At 42.0% G+C, this 15,655-nt stretch overlaps 2 protein-coding genes across 2 annotated transcripts; one reads left to right on the top strand and one right to left on the bottom strand.

The window, feature by feature from the left end:
* Positions 1-1,909, top strand: LOC123427543 (probable phospholipid hydroperoxide glutathione peroxidase). The gene is made up of 6 exons (XM_045111617.1): positions 1-216; positions 522-598; positions 872-933; positions 1,110-1,228; positions 1,403-1,570; positions 1,671-1,909. Exons 1-6 carry the CDS (start codon positions 169-171, stop codon positions 1,692-1,694), a joined length of 498 nt encoding a protein of 165 aa, XP_044967552.1. The 5' UTR covers positions 1-168; the 3' UTR covers positions 1,695-1,909.
* A 201-nt stretch (positions 1,910-2,110) lies between these two features.
* LOC123427542 (AT-hook motif nuclear-localized protein 10-like) lies at positions 2,111-5,397 on the bottom strand. The gene is made up of 5 exons (XM_045111616.1): positions 4,917-5,397; positions 4,206-4,264; positions 3,210-3,347; positions 2,826-2,987; positions 2,111-2,635 (listed from the first exon to the last, which is right to left on the bottom strand). The coding sequence occupies exons 1-5, from the start codon at positions 5,026-5,028 to the stop codon at positions 2,432-2,434; spliced, it is 675 nt and encodes a 224-aa protein (XP_044967551.1). The 5' UTR covers positions 5,029-5,397; the 3' UTR covers positions 2,111-2,431.
* Between the last annotated feature and the right edge of the window lie 10,258 nt (positions 5,398-15,655).

Raw genomic sequence — 15,655 nt, 5'->3', positions numbered from 1 at the left:
TCCCGGCCCACCTTCCCATCTCGTCGTCTCCACGCTACCTTCCTCCCCCCAAACTCCCAACTACCCGCTCTGCTCCTCCTGAGTCCTGACTCCGAGCCCGCTCGATCTCCGCCGCAGCCAGCCATCCCACCGACGCCGCCTCCGTCCGGCCGCACGGGGAACCTCTCCATGGCCGCCGCGTCCTCCGCCACCTCCGTCCACGACTTCACCGTCAAGGTCATCCCCGCTCCCCTCTCCTCCCCTTCCGTCTCTGTATTTTTTTTATTTCACACGCGCTGCTAGATCCCCTGCTCGGCCCGCTCCCGGCTCCGAGCTATAGCTCGTGCTGTGCTTGCCTCGCCCTTTGCTTGTTCCGGTGGATCTTCGTGCGGATTTCTCTGCCGATCCGTTGAATTTGACTGCTGAATCGCGTCTGAATTCGCTGCCCACTACTCCTAGCTCGTTTCGCCTGATTTATGGAAACCGCGAGGTGAATCGTGCGGTGGTACGGCTGTACTGAACGGGTTTTGCTTGGCGTGCAGGATGCAAGCGGCAAGGATGTCGACCTGAGCGTCTACAAGGGGAAGGTTCTTCTCATCGTTAACGTCGCATCCCAGTGGTACGTACCACCTGCAACCTCGCATTCCGTCCTTCTTCACTTTCAGCTCGGCTATGAGATACCTCCGACTTACAGGCAGTGCGTTGAATCAAATTACTATTTTGTCTGGTCCACAGCAAATGAAAAAAAAAGTCCGAATCAATAGGTTATTAGCATATACTTGATTGTCCAAACTAATGATCGTCTACATCGACTCTGTATTGAATAAATTCCATAGCAAAGCTTGCTTGTTCAGCTACGCTGCTAATTATTCTATATGACCAATTGTTCCAGTGGCTTAACGAACTCCAACTACACCGAGCTGAGCCAGCTGTACCCCAAGTACAAGGACCAAGGTTTTTCTTCATCCATTATTTTTTATACCCTTTACCGTGTTATTATATGTATGTATTGTCATATGGATTACTGGGTTTAATCTGCTTATTGCTAAATACTAGTTACTAGATTTAAACAACAAATTCCGGTTATTGGATGCTAACCTCTGTTCTTTTGCCAATTTGTGATTTTACAGGCTTTGAGATCTTGGCTTTCCCATGCAATCAGTTTGGTGGGCAGGAGCCTGGCACCAATGATGAGATCGTTCAGTTTGCCTGCACTCGCTTCAAGGCCGAGTACCCCATTTTTGACAAGGTATATTTGTGCTGTGATTTTCCTAGGCCAAAGTAATGCATTTATCTGTTTCGGTGTGATAACGTTGCAAATGTTTCAGTGGGATGACCCATGAATCTCCATTTTATTGTAAGAATAATCCATCCAAGAAGGTCTATGCTGCGGTATTGAGCCTTAGTTCATATTGTCCGTCAGGTTGATGTCAACGGCAACAATGTTTCTCCCCTATACAAGTTCCTGAAGTCTAGCAAAGGCGGCTTTTTCGGCGACAGCATCAAATGGAACTTCTCTAAGTTCTTGGTTGACAAGGAGGGTCACGTTGTGGACCGCTATGCCCCGACCACTTCCCCCATGAGCATTGAGGTAACTAACAGCACCGTCATTCGCATCCCCTTGCACGCGCTGAATCCTAAAGCACGAGCGATCAACATAACACATTAACACTTACTTTGTATATGTGCAGAAGGATATCAAGAAGCTGCTTTAGAGCTCTTAGACCTGCTGGCTGGAGCCTGTAGAGAAATCTGTCACTCTGTACTCAAGAAACATGAATAATGTTGTGTCAAAATAAAAATCTGTACGTAGCATTTCAGAGGTTGCATCTACTGTATTTTCTGCATCCTACTCTGTACTTGTTGTATATGTCGTGTTAATGAATTCAATTATCGTAGCTGTTTGATATGTATGCCTTTATTTGGATCATGCTGTTGTCTGGTCAAGTTTCTTAAGAACATAATTTATCACATTGCTGCATCAGCTTGATAGCATGCTGCAACTCCGCATTTAACTGCGCGGAAACTTTGCCTAATTTCGTGCTGAAATCATGGATAATATTGATAACCCCCACAAATCATGGATAGTATTGATAACCCCCACATATCACAACTGCTTAGGAGACGCTTCTGCCATCTGAATGTGCATTTCATAAATCTTCGACATAAAATGACTTGCTATTACTACTAGTTTATAGCTCACTGATATAAGTCTGCGGAACTACACTGATATTCCCCACTAAGCAAACGACATATCAATTTTACGTCTCTAAAAGTCTTAGTTAGAATTTAGAACTACTTTTCCTCCTCGAATTTGAGTTTGGAAGTACTCTTCCGCCCACAAAATATCTTTGGAAATCAAGTTTTCAACAGCTCGCCCTTACAACTGTCATGTTATATCTCCATCATGTATTATCTTCATGCATATGACGCGGCATGGTGAAGCCAAGTGCTAACCATTGGTGAGGTCGAAGCCATGGCGATCAAGTCTGACATCTTCAATCCTCGACCACCCAAACAGAGGCAAAGGTGAAAATGGTTCATAAGGCATTGCATCCAGCTCCCAAGGTACTTTCAGCTCATTAAGTTGGCTGTCACTGATCTTTGGCTCCTCCTTTTCCTCTGTCACTGTATAATTGAAGCTTCCAGCAATTACCTGAGGTAACAAAACACGATACAAACTTCACTCTGTGAGCTTCTGTGCAAGAGAGAACAAAGGTGGAAAAGATCAGGAAGATGTCATCGACTGTGTCACCGCAACTGTTTAGAATTTATGCATTAGTTTTTTTTTACTGTGGCGTGTGCCTGCACTTCCACTTGGTAAGTGGGAAAATTATGTCATGTACCTGCACAGGGTCTGCTGCGATGAGCGGCCCTCCAACGCTACCACCAAACAAGCTGCCGCAAGGAGTAGAAACCATAATGCTTAGACCCCCATTGCTGTTTCCGGAGCCACCCTCATCAGACAGCAGATAAGAGCCTTTTAGTGAAATTATCTCAAACTGACCCTGCAAATCAGTTCAAAGATCAAGAGATGGAAATGCTTTGTTTTAGGACATAAAATGGACTGAAGGAGGGGGGCTATTTTTTTCCCTCGCTACATAAGGGGATTAAGAATTTGTACTGGTCTATTAGCCTGCATCGAACTGATATAAGACAACCAATTCATTAATTGCTGAATGGGTGAATAGTAGTAGCCAATGTTGGACACTGAGAACACTGAGGCGAACCTGGTAAACTGCATTGTCAAGGCCACCTGACTCTGAAGATAGTCGGAGGGTTATAGCTGATAATGGGCCATTGGCTGATAGAATGCAGATGGATTTGGACTGCAGCTCTGATAACAGCATAATCTTGGAGGTAATATCCTGTGCATATAAGTACTTTCAGTTTGCTGTTAAGTTATCGACAACATATGAACAGTGTGCACTTGATGAATCTTCTATAGCCACTAAATTTATACCACACCCATTTCCCTTACGAATAGGAACTGAGTGATAAAAGTAGAAAGCAAATGAAATTTCTATCACATATCAAGACCATAAACACAGCCACATCAAAGATCTGTGCTGAAGCCTAACAAGGGCAAAATTCTTTAGATATATGGATCAAGGACTTGCTCAGTGCATAGAACATGATGAAAAGAAGATCCCGTACAGACTGCACTGCACAAGCACATACAGATAGAAATACACTGAAGCTCTATTTGAAATGCTATGGGCCTTATGGTAGTCAAATAAATATGTCTTGCATTAATTTCGAGAACCTGCAGTTTGGTAGAATGAAGTTCACACTCGTCTAAATTTGGAAATTTGGTACCCCAACTTGTTTGGGACTAAAGGTTTGTTGTTCTTGTTGGTAGTGAACTAGGAGACCAGACAAACATTAACGTTGATCATGTTGCAGATAATACACCCAAAAGAGCAGTAAACTAAAAATAGTAAAGTTACTGCATTCACAGATCAGTGACATCACACAGTAAATTATCACAAAGTAATTTTGTAATTTATTCACATCATACAGTAAATTATCTACAGGTTCAAGACCCAGAGAAGCAGTACCACAATAAACCAGGTTAGACAGGGAAAATGGGTCATTCCTCAGCAGCTGAAGCACCATATTAATGAATAGTAAAGCAACACACATACACAAAAATAAAATAAAACTTGGTATTTTTCTTGTAATTTGCAACTTAAGAAGATGGGTAGGTGCCTGAAGCTGCATACCTCTCCCCGATTGATAAGCAGTATATGTGGAGCAAATGCATTTCCAGGTGAGCACCCTCCTGTTGATCATTAAAACATAAATTCAGGGCCACTTGATGAACACACAGAAGGGCAAGCCTTCTATCGACGGAGATGAAATTCTCGAGCAGTAAACTTTGTCGGTACGATGTAACATCCAGTTATACACAAACACAAACACATCACGTGCTTTCACTGTCAAATTTCTAGACATTTAGAGTTGATACTCGTACCCGCTCTACTGTGACAAGAAGCTAAACGACAATTATGATCACGAGGCGTTTGCACATTATGGTGATAGACTGCACATGGAGAGGAGCACCATTTATTCAGAGCAGTTGCTGAGAATACTGTCCATGAACAATATCATCTTATTACTTTGACAGTGGCAACCATTACATCACCTCAGTAAGATCATGCGACTAGAAGCTCTAGCTAGTGGTTAGGACGTCGTTCTCTCGGCTCGCTTCCCAGATCACCCTTTTTAATTTCAGGGCCCCAATAATTAACTAACTCCCCAGGCACCACACCGCATCCAAATCATCCCCACACCATAACAACTCTAAATAAAGACTACACGCACCGCACCAAAACAAGGCCCCGCCACTAAAGTATGGAGCGAAAGAGCGCGAACAAATCAAGTGAAGAGCGAACAAACAAGGCGGCTCACTGCTGCTCGCGAACGGCACTCACCGAGAAGGGCGAGCTGCGACTTCCTCCCCCGGGGCCTCGGCGGTCCGCTCCTCCGCTTCGCCGCCTTCTTCTCCGACGAGGAGGCCGTCATCACCGCGGGCGGCGGTCGCATTGCCGCGAGGAGGAGCGCGGAGGGCCCGAGACGCCGCCGCCGAGTTCGATGGAGGGCGGCGCCGAACCCTAGGCGCGTGATCTTTTCGCCGTCTGCGTGCGGAACAGTGGCGTTGCAGAGAGCTTTGGGTGGTTAAGTAGAAGAAGGTGGTTAGCGTGAGTCTATCATCCCTGTGACGAACTATACCTGTACTTGTTACTATTTGGGACAGAGAGAAGAAGAAAACTTACCGCTGAGAGGTTATGGGCTTGGGTCTCGGCCATATCTTCTTTTGGGCTCGTTGGCCTTGCAGTCCATCTAATATCTGTCCGCGCAAAAGAAGTCCATCCAATATCTTAGCTAGATATGCTATTTTTCTTATGATGTTGGTCGTCATGTGTGGTTTGGCATCCCACATGACCCTGTAATAATCACTCTGAATCTGAATATCGTATCATTCCTCGTCATTGTACATATTAGTTAAAAAGTTTTTCATCATTTTAGGTAAAATAACATAAAAAAATGAACGCCTCATCATTCTGATTGTTATCATAGTAATAAATGACCAAGTTATGACAAGGTTAAAACACTAACTATTACTCTCTCTTAGGTAAAAAAGCAAAATAAAGACGAACTCCGACATCTTCGTATTGAAGAACACATATTAACCTATCTCCAATTTGTGGGATACGCAAGTATTCCTCTCCAAATGGTATCATGGATGCTTGAATTGCATTTATCCATCCTTTGATTTTCAGAGCGTCTTCACTTTGAGATATCATGTATTACCACGACAAATAATTGGGGTTGGCCGTAAGCTAACCATTTGCAAATCACCAGTGGTAAACATCCATTTAGGCACGGTCTCTGACAGGAGTACCTGTTAGTAATAATAATATAGTTAGCAAACTAGTTTTGTTAAGAACAATGTATAAAAAAGATGGATTAGTGACGCAATGGTAAAAAAAATCTTACCAAGTTGTCTGAAGTGATGTTATAAGGGCTCAACTGGTGCACTAGTGGCACATATCCATGATAAACGTTGTCAGTCATGTAATTTTTAGCATGAATACGAATAAATGAGATAAGATGATTTTTCTCCAACCAAGTAAGCTCGGAGCCATAACTGTAGTAGATCTGATCTATTATCTGTCGTGTAGTTCTTGTAGTACGGAAATAAGCCAATAATTAAAAATAAAGAAATTTAATCATGATCAGTACCAGATACTTTTGAATAATCAATATAAATTACCTAACAAATCTGTTGACAAAACGCACCTGCACGTAGAACTCGAATCAAGTCATCCTCCGCATGCACACAAATTTCTATATTATTATCACGAACATCATCATTACCAAGATCGAAGGTAATGTTCATGTCCTCATTCAACCCATATGCCTCGCTAAATGCTCTCCAATTAGAACAACCAAAATACGTGTGATCTTCATCATTTTTTACCTTGACAACAAAAGTGAACTGATTTGTTCTTAGGTGGGCTATCTTAGGCTTTGTACTGTCCTTCTCTTTAAATGAAACTTGTCCAAAACAGCAAATCTTGCATGACACGGAACACACTAGTTCAATTGTACAAAATGAAATTAAAGGTTAACTAAAGCAAAAAAATACACGTCATACATGACTAACAAAATATACATTCCGTCTTTACATATCGTAATAATCGGCGCCATCTGTCTGCTTGACAGTGAAGGACGTATCATTGTCTAGGTGAGGATAACGGTCGCATATACCCATGTCATCCCATCATAAATGGCACACAGGGATCCTATCGTCAGGGGACCACACAATTTCCTGTGTTCATAATTCTATATAAGATTAAAAATCACAGACATTGGATAAATAAAAACCTATCCTAAAGGCTACAACAATAAAAAAACAAAAATCATGCAACGATGAACCTGCCGACACTAAGAAGCTTAATTTTTTCTAGCAACAAAGTCAAAAGCGCTTGTCCTGCAATAGATATCAAGAGGAAAAAAGGTTCTCTTTCAGTTACAACCAATAATCAACTTAATACATCTCGAATATTATCGAATATAATCTCGAATACATCTCTAGTATAATCTAGTTCACTCGCGGTTCCTGATCAAACTGATCACCCAAAGAGTTGCCGCTGTACTGAGGCGCGGCTGGTGGACACCCACAGAGAAGGAACCATCTCCGGATCATAGCTCGGGTGAGATCCCTGAAGAACCTGCCAGGTATTGGAGAACCTGGCGTCCAACGCAACCAAGTAGTGACGGACGTGCTCGTCCTTCTCCTTGACACGGCGGCGTACCTCCTCCTCGGGGGCCAGTTGCCTCTGCATCAAAAGTGACCCATGCGACCGCCACCAAAGAAGCTCCGGGTCGACGACGGGAGCCCGGTTCCTCACCAAGATGCGCGCCCCGGAAGGTAGCACCTCCCAGTGCTAGCCTGACGGAGCATAGTCCCAGACATGGCGCCTCTCAAGCAGGTTGTCGCCACCGTGTCGACGACGAGGATGCATAACGTGCATCATCGACGTCAAGAAAAATTTGTACAACTATTTAAAGTCGTACTATTTAATAAACCTTTCACCAAAAAATGAAACAGTACATCCACTACATTGAAATGAATATCATTCCTAGCTTCATGTTTCCATAACTGTGCACATTCTTCACAATGGGTGAGCCAAGTAGCTACTGGAGAAACAACTGTTATTCTCATCATTTCCAAGGTTCTTATTTGTGCCATATGAGCATGCATATACTTTGAACTATATCATCTCATTGTTGTAGGTGCTTCTTCACCTCGCACTACATAAAGCTTTGCCAGCCCACATGTCAGTTGTATTGCAAACTATTAACAAATTGTGCTTTGATAGGACAAAAGGTGTGTAGAAACTGACACAAGACTTACATTTGTATTGCATGATCTTTGCCATGAGAGAGATGACTTCTAGTTTGATATTGTTTCAACTTTCAAAGGTCTAATTATGTTCTTAATTTCTATTTTTGCTTCTCGAGTACAGTATTGTTGAGATGCATTTTTCCATCAAAATTAGTTCTAGCATTTTTTGCATTTCTTATGGCACAACTGTATGAACTTATGCATTTATTGATTTTCTTAATTTCCCAGACTGCTTATCTGATTTTTGAAGATCAGACATATCTGGTAGGGCCAGAAACCTGCTCTCTAGATTGAGCAAAGTGCTCATACGGAGTCACGCATCAAAGAAACCTCAAAAGGATTTAATCTGTAAACAAAGGTGAGTTCTACATTGTTTGATGTTACCTTTTATCTATGTTTCCATTGTGGTAATTTATTTTCTTTTACAGGATAAGTGAAATTCTCCATGATGAGTCCTCTGCTATTATAGGATTTAATACGTGAATCCTACGAAAACCACACGAAGACGATGAACATAGACGAGAGGAGCGGCGATGGCTCATCGTGGGAGGAGGCGGCAGAGTAATTAGACGTGGTCGGCCGGTGGCATCGAGGTCGAGTGGCGTGCGGCGGGGTCGGGGCCAGAGGAGCGGCAACGGTGGCGTCGGGGTTAGAGACGAGAGGAGTCGGTGACGGCGGCATCGAGGTTGGGGGAGCGGAGATGACGACGATCCAGCAGCCTGGTGGCGGCGTGCGTGGGTTCTGCGTCGGGGTGGAGAGGAAGATTGGCGAGGGAGGGCCGCAGACGCTATATATCCCGGTTGGAGCCCCGAACCGGGACTAAAGGGTTGGGATCCCGCCCTTTCGGCTCACAAAATTCCCCCTTTAGTCCCGGTTGGAGGCTCCGACCGGGACTAAAGGCTTGGCCTCCCGCCATTTGCGCCTTGCAAAATTTCACCTTTAGTCCCGATTGGTGGCTCCAACCGGGACTAAAGGCCATACCTTTAGTCCCGGTTGGAGCCACCAGCCGGGACTAAAGGGTTGGTGTTGGCACGACCGAGGCACGGTGGAAGTTTAGTCCCACCTCGTCGGGCGAAGGCCGCTCGCAACGGTTTATAAGCCCCCTGCGGCTATTGTCCCGAGCTCCTCTTCAAAGCAGGCAATAAATGCCTAAATTTCATATCTGCCCTGTTGGGCCTACTTTCTATGCGGGCCTGTATCCTGGCCCATGTGTAAATGGGTTTCTAGTCGTATGCAGGCCGTGGTTGGCTTAGTAGGCGGGCGCTTTTTTGCTATTAAAGTTTTTAACAAAAAGTACTTTATGAAAATTATTTTTGCTATTAGTTTTAACATATTTTAACTCCAGACTTTTTGTGCGTTCAGTATGCACCATTCAAAGCCACGTAATCAATTTTCAACCCTTTTCTAACTTCATTTTCTATTTTCATGCATTTAATGATTTTTTGGAGCTAAATGACACTCAAATTGAAAAGCACTATAAATGAACTCTCAAAAGGTTGAAACTTGGCATGGTATCATAATTACACACACATAACATGTGTTAAAAAGTTGAGAGGGCCACGACAAAAACTGGATGCACTTCGTGTACAAACTAGACAATCTCTTTCAAGTATCAAGGTTTCGGAAAAAACTCATGTGTTACAAAGGGGTTTCATTTTTAACATATTTTAACTCCGGACTTTTTGTGCGTTAAGTATGCACCATTCAAAGCGACGCAATCAATTTTCAACCCTTGTGTGACTTTATTTTCTATTTTCATGCATTTAATGATTTTTTTTGAGCTAAATGACTCTGAAATTGAAAAACACTACAAATGAACTCTGAAAAGGTTGAAACTTGTCATGATATCATAATTTCACCCACATAGCATGTGCTAAAAAGTTGAGAGGGTTACGGCAAAAACTGGATGCACTTCGTATACAAACTCGACAATCTCTTTTGAAGTATCGCGGTTTCGGACGATAACTCATGTAAAAAGGGATTTCATTTTTTAACATATTTTAACTCCAGACTTTTTGTGCGTTCAATATGCATCATTCAAAGCCACGTAATCAATTTTCAACTCTTTATTGACTTTATTTTTTATTTTTCATGCATTTAATGTTTTTTTGAGCTAAATGATCTTGAAATTGAAAAGCACTACAAATGAACTCTCAAAAGGTTGAAACTTGGCATGGTATCATAATTTTACCCACATAGCATGTGCTAAAAAATTGAGAGGGTTACGACAAAAATTGGATGCACTTCATGTACAAACTCGACAATCTCTTTCAAAGTATCACGGTTTGAGACGAAAACTCGTGAGTTATAAAGGGATTTCTTTTTTAAACATATTTTAACTCCAAACTTTTTGTACGTTTAGTATGCACCATTAAAAGCCACGTAAGCAGTTTTCAACCCTTTTATGACTTCATTTTCTATTTTACATGCATTTAATGATTATGTTTTGGAGCTAAATGACCTTGAAATTAAAAAGCACTACAAATGAACTCTGAAAAGGTTGAAACTTGGCATGGTATCATAATTTCACCCACATAGCATGGGCTAAAAATTTGAGAGGGTTAGGACAAAAACTGGATGCACTTCGTGTATAAACTGGACAATCTATTTCGAAGTATCACGGTTTGAGACGAAAACTCATTTGTTACAAAGGGATTTCATTTTTTTAACATATTTTAACTCTAGACTTTTTGTGCGTTCAGAATGCAGCATTGAAATCCACGCAATCAATTTTCAACCTTTTTGTGACTTCATTTTCTATTTTTCATACTTTTAATAATATTTTTGAGCTAAATGATCCTGAAATTGGAACGTACTATAAATAAACTCTAAAAAGGTTGAAACTTGGCATGGTATCATAATTTCACCCACATAGCATGTGCTAAAAAGTTGAGAGGGTTACGACAAAACTGAATACACTTCATGTACAAACTGGATAATCTCTTTCGAAGTATGATGGTTTCGAATGAAAACTCATCTAGTACAAAGGGATTTCATTTTTGAGAACTTATTTTAACTCCAGACTTTTTGTGCATTTTATATGCACCATTCAAAGCCGCGTAATCAATTTTCAACCCTTTCCTAACTTTATTTTCTATTTTTCATGCATTTAATGATTTTTTGAGCTAAATGACCCTGAAATTAAAAAGCACTACAAATAAACTGTGAAAAGGTTGAAACTTGGCATGGTATCATAATTTCACACACATAACATTTGCTAAAAAGTTGATAGGGTTACAAAGGGATTTCATTTTTTGACATGTAAAATCAGTGATATTGAAGGATCAAAGCTTGGATAATCTGCATATTGCACCGTAACCATGGATAATCTTCACCGTTTAACAAGATGTTTGGGTCAGCCTTCACTTTGAAGGGAGTAATTTCATGAAACTTTTCATAATCTTGTGACATGTTTGTCTTGTCGTTGAAAGCACAATTGCTCCCTAGGGTGGTTTTGATAATTGATCACAACATATGCATCATTGGACTAATAAGTTTATCCAGGTATATTTCAGAAAAGTTCAAAAAATGCTTTGGCTAAGGATTATGTGGAGATGCCCCTTGATGCAAGAAAGGATTAGAATTGGCTCAAGCTTCAAGCTAGAAGAATCTTTGTGTTTCTATTCGTGAGAAATCACATTTGAGTCCATAAGAAAGCCAATACTATTAAAAGGGGTGAGGTATTAAAATGAACTGGTTGCTCAAGTGCTCAAAGTTAGGCACCAAAATAATCACTCATTTTTCCCACATAACCATTCTGTTGAAAACCACATACTCAAATTCGGTGCCACCAAGTTTCATATTTCGGACCCACCGAGTATGACCTCAGACAGAAACCCTAGCCACTTCCACCAAATCGGTGCAACCGAAAACCATATCGGTGCTATCGAGTTTGGGTGACCAACTTTTGGTTGCCTCGAAACACAAAATCGGAATTTCCGAGTTTGAGTATCGGTGTCACCGAGTTTCCTCATCTGACCATTAGACCTTTTTCGGTGCCACCGAGTTTCATATATTGGTCTCACTGAGATTCAAAAGTTCATACCTTTAGTGCATGTCGGTACCACCGAGTTTCCCACTTCGTTGTCACCGAGTTTGCCACTTTGGGTGTAAGGGTTTGATTTTGTGTGTCGCCTATATATACCCCTTCACCCATCTCTCATTCGTGGGAGAAGCACTCAGAACACACACTTCATATCCAGATCCATTTTCTGAGGGAGAACCACCTACTCATGTGTTGAGACCAAGATATTTCACTCAAATCATTTGAAACTTGATCTCTAGCCTCCCCAAATTGCTTTCCACCAAATCAATCTCTCCTACCCATGCCTATTCCGTGAGAGAGTGATTTTGTGTTGAGGAGACTATCTTTAGAAGCACAAGAGCAAGGAGTTCATAGTTCTACCCCATCTATTACCTTTTGGAGGGTGGTGCCTCCTAGATTGGTTAGGTGTCACTTGGGAGCCTCCTACTTCGTGTTGTGGAGTTGAACCAAGATGTTTGTAAGGGCAAGGAGATTTCCTACTTCGTGAAGATCTACCATGAGTAAGGCTAGTCCTCCATGGACGAAAGTCGTGGTCGAATAGACAAGGCCAGTTCTTTGTGGACCCTTCGTGGGTGGATCCGTCCATGGACTCTCGCAGCCGTTACCCTCCGTGGGTTGAAGTCTCCACTAACATGGACATACGATAGCGCCACCTATCGTAACTATGCCAAAAATCGTCATGCCAACCTCATGTGTTTGATCTCCATACCTTACTCCTTTACTTTACACTTACATGTTTTACTTTCCACTGCTACACTCTTAGAACTGCATGTGTAGGGTATACTTGACTTGCCTTAACTGCCAAATCTGCCCCTTAACTAAAATTGGGAAAAGGCGGAATTTTTATCTTGTCAAGTAGTCTAATCATCCCCCTCTAGACATACTTTCTATCCTACAAGTGGTATCAGAGCTTTGATCTCCATTGCATTGGTTTCACAACCTAGGAGAGTGTGGCATCTAGTGTGGGAAATTATCACCATAGAGGTTCATACTTCACTCGCACTAATTTTTCTGGTTGGAAGCATAAGATGAAAATGCATATCCTTGACATTAATCCTCATGTTTGGGATGTTATTCATGTTGGTGTGCAAGGTGATTTCTTCAGAGAAGGGCGTGAACTAGGTCGTGATGCGACAACCGACGAACTGAAGATGTTGCAAATCAATGCACAAGCGTGCGACATCATCTTCAACTGTCTATGCCCCGAAGAATTCAACAAAATCAGCCGCCTTGAGAATAAAATTTGGGATACATTGATCGATATGCATGAAGTTACCGATTCTGCTAGAGAATCTAAGTTGGATGTGCTTTGAAGTCAGCTTGACAAGTTCAAGATGAAGGATGGTGAAGGTGTCGCGGAAATATACTCTAGGCTAGCTCTCATCACCAATGAGATTGTCGGCTTAGGAAGAGAAGAGATGGCCGACAAATTTATCATCAAGAAGATACTTAGAGCTCTTTATGGAAAGTATGACACCGTGTGGACATTGATTCAAATTATGCCAAACTACAAAGATCTCAAGCCAACTAAAGTCACTGGTAGGATTGTTGCTCATGAGATGTCACTCAAGGACAAAGATGAGCTGCACAACAAGTCGAGCGGTGCTTACAAAGCTTCATGTGATGCTTCCGAACTTCAAAGGACAATCTTGTCACTGATGAAGAGATAAGCCTCATGGTCAGAAAATTCAACAAGTTCTACAGGAGTAGTGGCAAAGAGAAAATCTCAAGCTCAAGATATGATGAGAAGCGTTCGTCCAGTCATGACCGAAACTGCTACAACTGTGGGAAGCCCGGACACTACTCCAATGAGTGCTCGACTCCCTACAAATGAAGAGAAGAGTCACCTCGAAGACGAAGCTCAAGATATGAGTCACCTCGCAGAGAGATAAGGAGTAGAGAAGATCGTTATGAACGAAGACACTCACGGAGAGGCAAGGAATCAGAGAAGAAGGACAAATACACCAAGAGCATCTCAAGAAGAAGACATCAAGCTCATGTTGGTGAATGGGTCTGTGGCTCTGAGTCTGACAACCAATCCAAGAGAAGCTATCACTCCAACTCCGGCTATTGTCAAGATGAAGGTGTTGCCGACATTGCACTCATTTCCTCCAACTCCTACGACTTATTTGATTCACCAAATGAAGGAGTCGGAAACTGCTTCATGGCTAAAGGATCCAAGGTATCACACCCAGAGTATCTTGATTTCAATAGTGATGAGGATGACTTGTTAGGAGAAGATGACTTGCTCTTTGATAAAACTAGTGATTGCACTGAAAATGAACTTGCTAATTATCATCCTAGTCAAGAGAAATTGAATGATGATGATTAGAAAGAGATTGAACGACTATCTGAAGAATTAAACACTCTTAAGTTATCTCATGAAACTACTCTAGAAGATCATAGAGAGCTTGCAAGAACTCATGAGAAGCTACGCTTCGAGAAGCTCAATTTGGAGCAAGAGCATGAGTTTCTAAAAGCGATCAATGATGATCTTCGAAAGAAGAGTTCTTCTTATCTAGCCAAACGATTACTCTTGTCTAATTTTGTTCCACAAGTTAAACCTAAGAACACTAGTAACAAAGGCAAGAAAGTCTCTTCATCTAGTAACAACCATGCTAAAGCTAAATCTAATGATGTTCTTTCTAGTAGCTCTCTTGATTCCACTAATGATTCTCTTAGCAAAGTTACACTTGAGCAAGAAAACAATTTATTGAAAGGGATTATAGAGAGAGGTGTATTCAAGAGTCTTGCTAGAAGTAAACAATTTGAGGAAATTGTACGCAAGCAAGGAGGACATCGGAAGTAACAAGGTGTTGGCTACTTCAACGTCAACGGAGATGATTGAGAAGAAGGTCCATATCCCATTCCTATGTTTGTTCCTTGATGACCCACAAGTATAGGGGATCAATCGTAGTCCTTTCGATAAGTAAGAGTGTCGAACCCAACGAGGAGCAGAAGGCTCTAATAAACGGTTTTCGGCAAGGTAATAACTGCAAGCACTGAAAGTAGCGGTAACAAGTGATGGTGTAGTGAGGTGAAACGTAGCAAGCGAAAAGTAACAAGTAACAAGTAATAGCAATGGTGCAGCAAGTGGCCCAATCCCTTTTGCAGCAAGGGACAAGCCTGAACAAAGTCTTATAGGAGGAAAAACGCTCCCGATGACAAACGGGAATTTCTGTCATGCTAGTTTCATCATGTTCATATGATTCGCGTTCGCTACTTTGATAGTTTGATATGTGGGTGGATCGACGCTTGGGTACTGCCCTTACTTGGACAAGCATCCCACTTATGATTAACCCCTCTCGCAAGCATCCGCAACTACGAAAGAAGAATTAAGACAACGTCTAACCATAGCATTAAACTAGTGGATCCAAATCAGCCCCTTACGAAGCAACGCATAGACTGGGGTTTAAGCTTCTGTCACTCCAGCAACCCATCATCTACTTACTACTCCCCAATGCCTTCCTCTAGGCCCAAGTATGGTGCAGTGTTATGTAGTCGACGTTCACATAACACCACTAGAGGAAAAGACAACATACATCATATCAAAATACCAAACGAATATCAGATTGGTTACAAGAGATGAACTAGGGATTGGAGAGGAGATGGTGCTGATGAAGATGTTGATGAAGATGCCTCCCCTCCAACGAGAGGAGTGTTGGTGATGAAGATGGCGACGATTTCCCCCTCCGGGAGGGAAGTTTCCCCAG

The sequence above is a fragment of the Hordeum vulgare genome, chromosome 2H, assembly GCF_904849725.1.
Source record: "Hordeum vulgare subsp. vulgare chromosome 2H, MorexV3_pseudomolecules_assembly, whole genome shotgun sequence".
NCBI classification, from domain to species: Eukaryota; Viridiplantae; Streptophyta; class Magnoliopsida; order Poales; family Poaceae; genus Hordeum; species Hordeum vulgare.
Note: the sequence above shows the minus strand (reverse complement) of the source record. Positions and strands in the feature narration are given on the sequence as shown.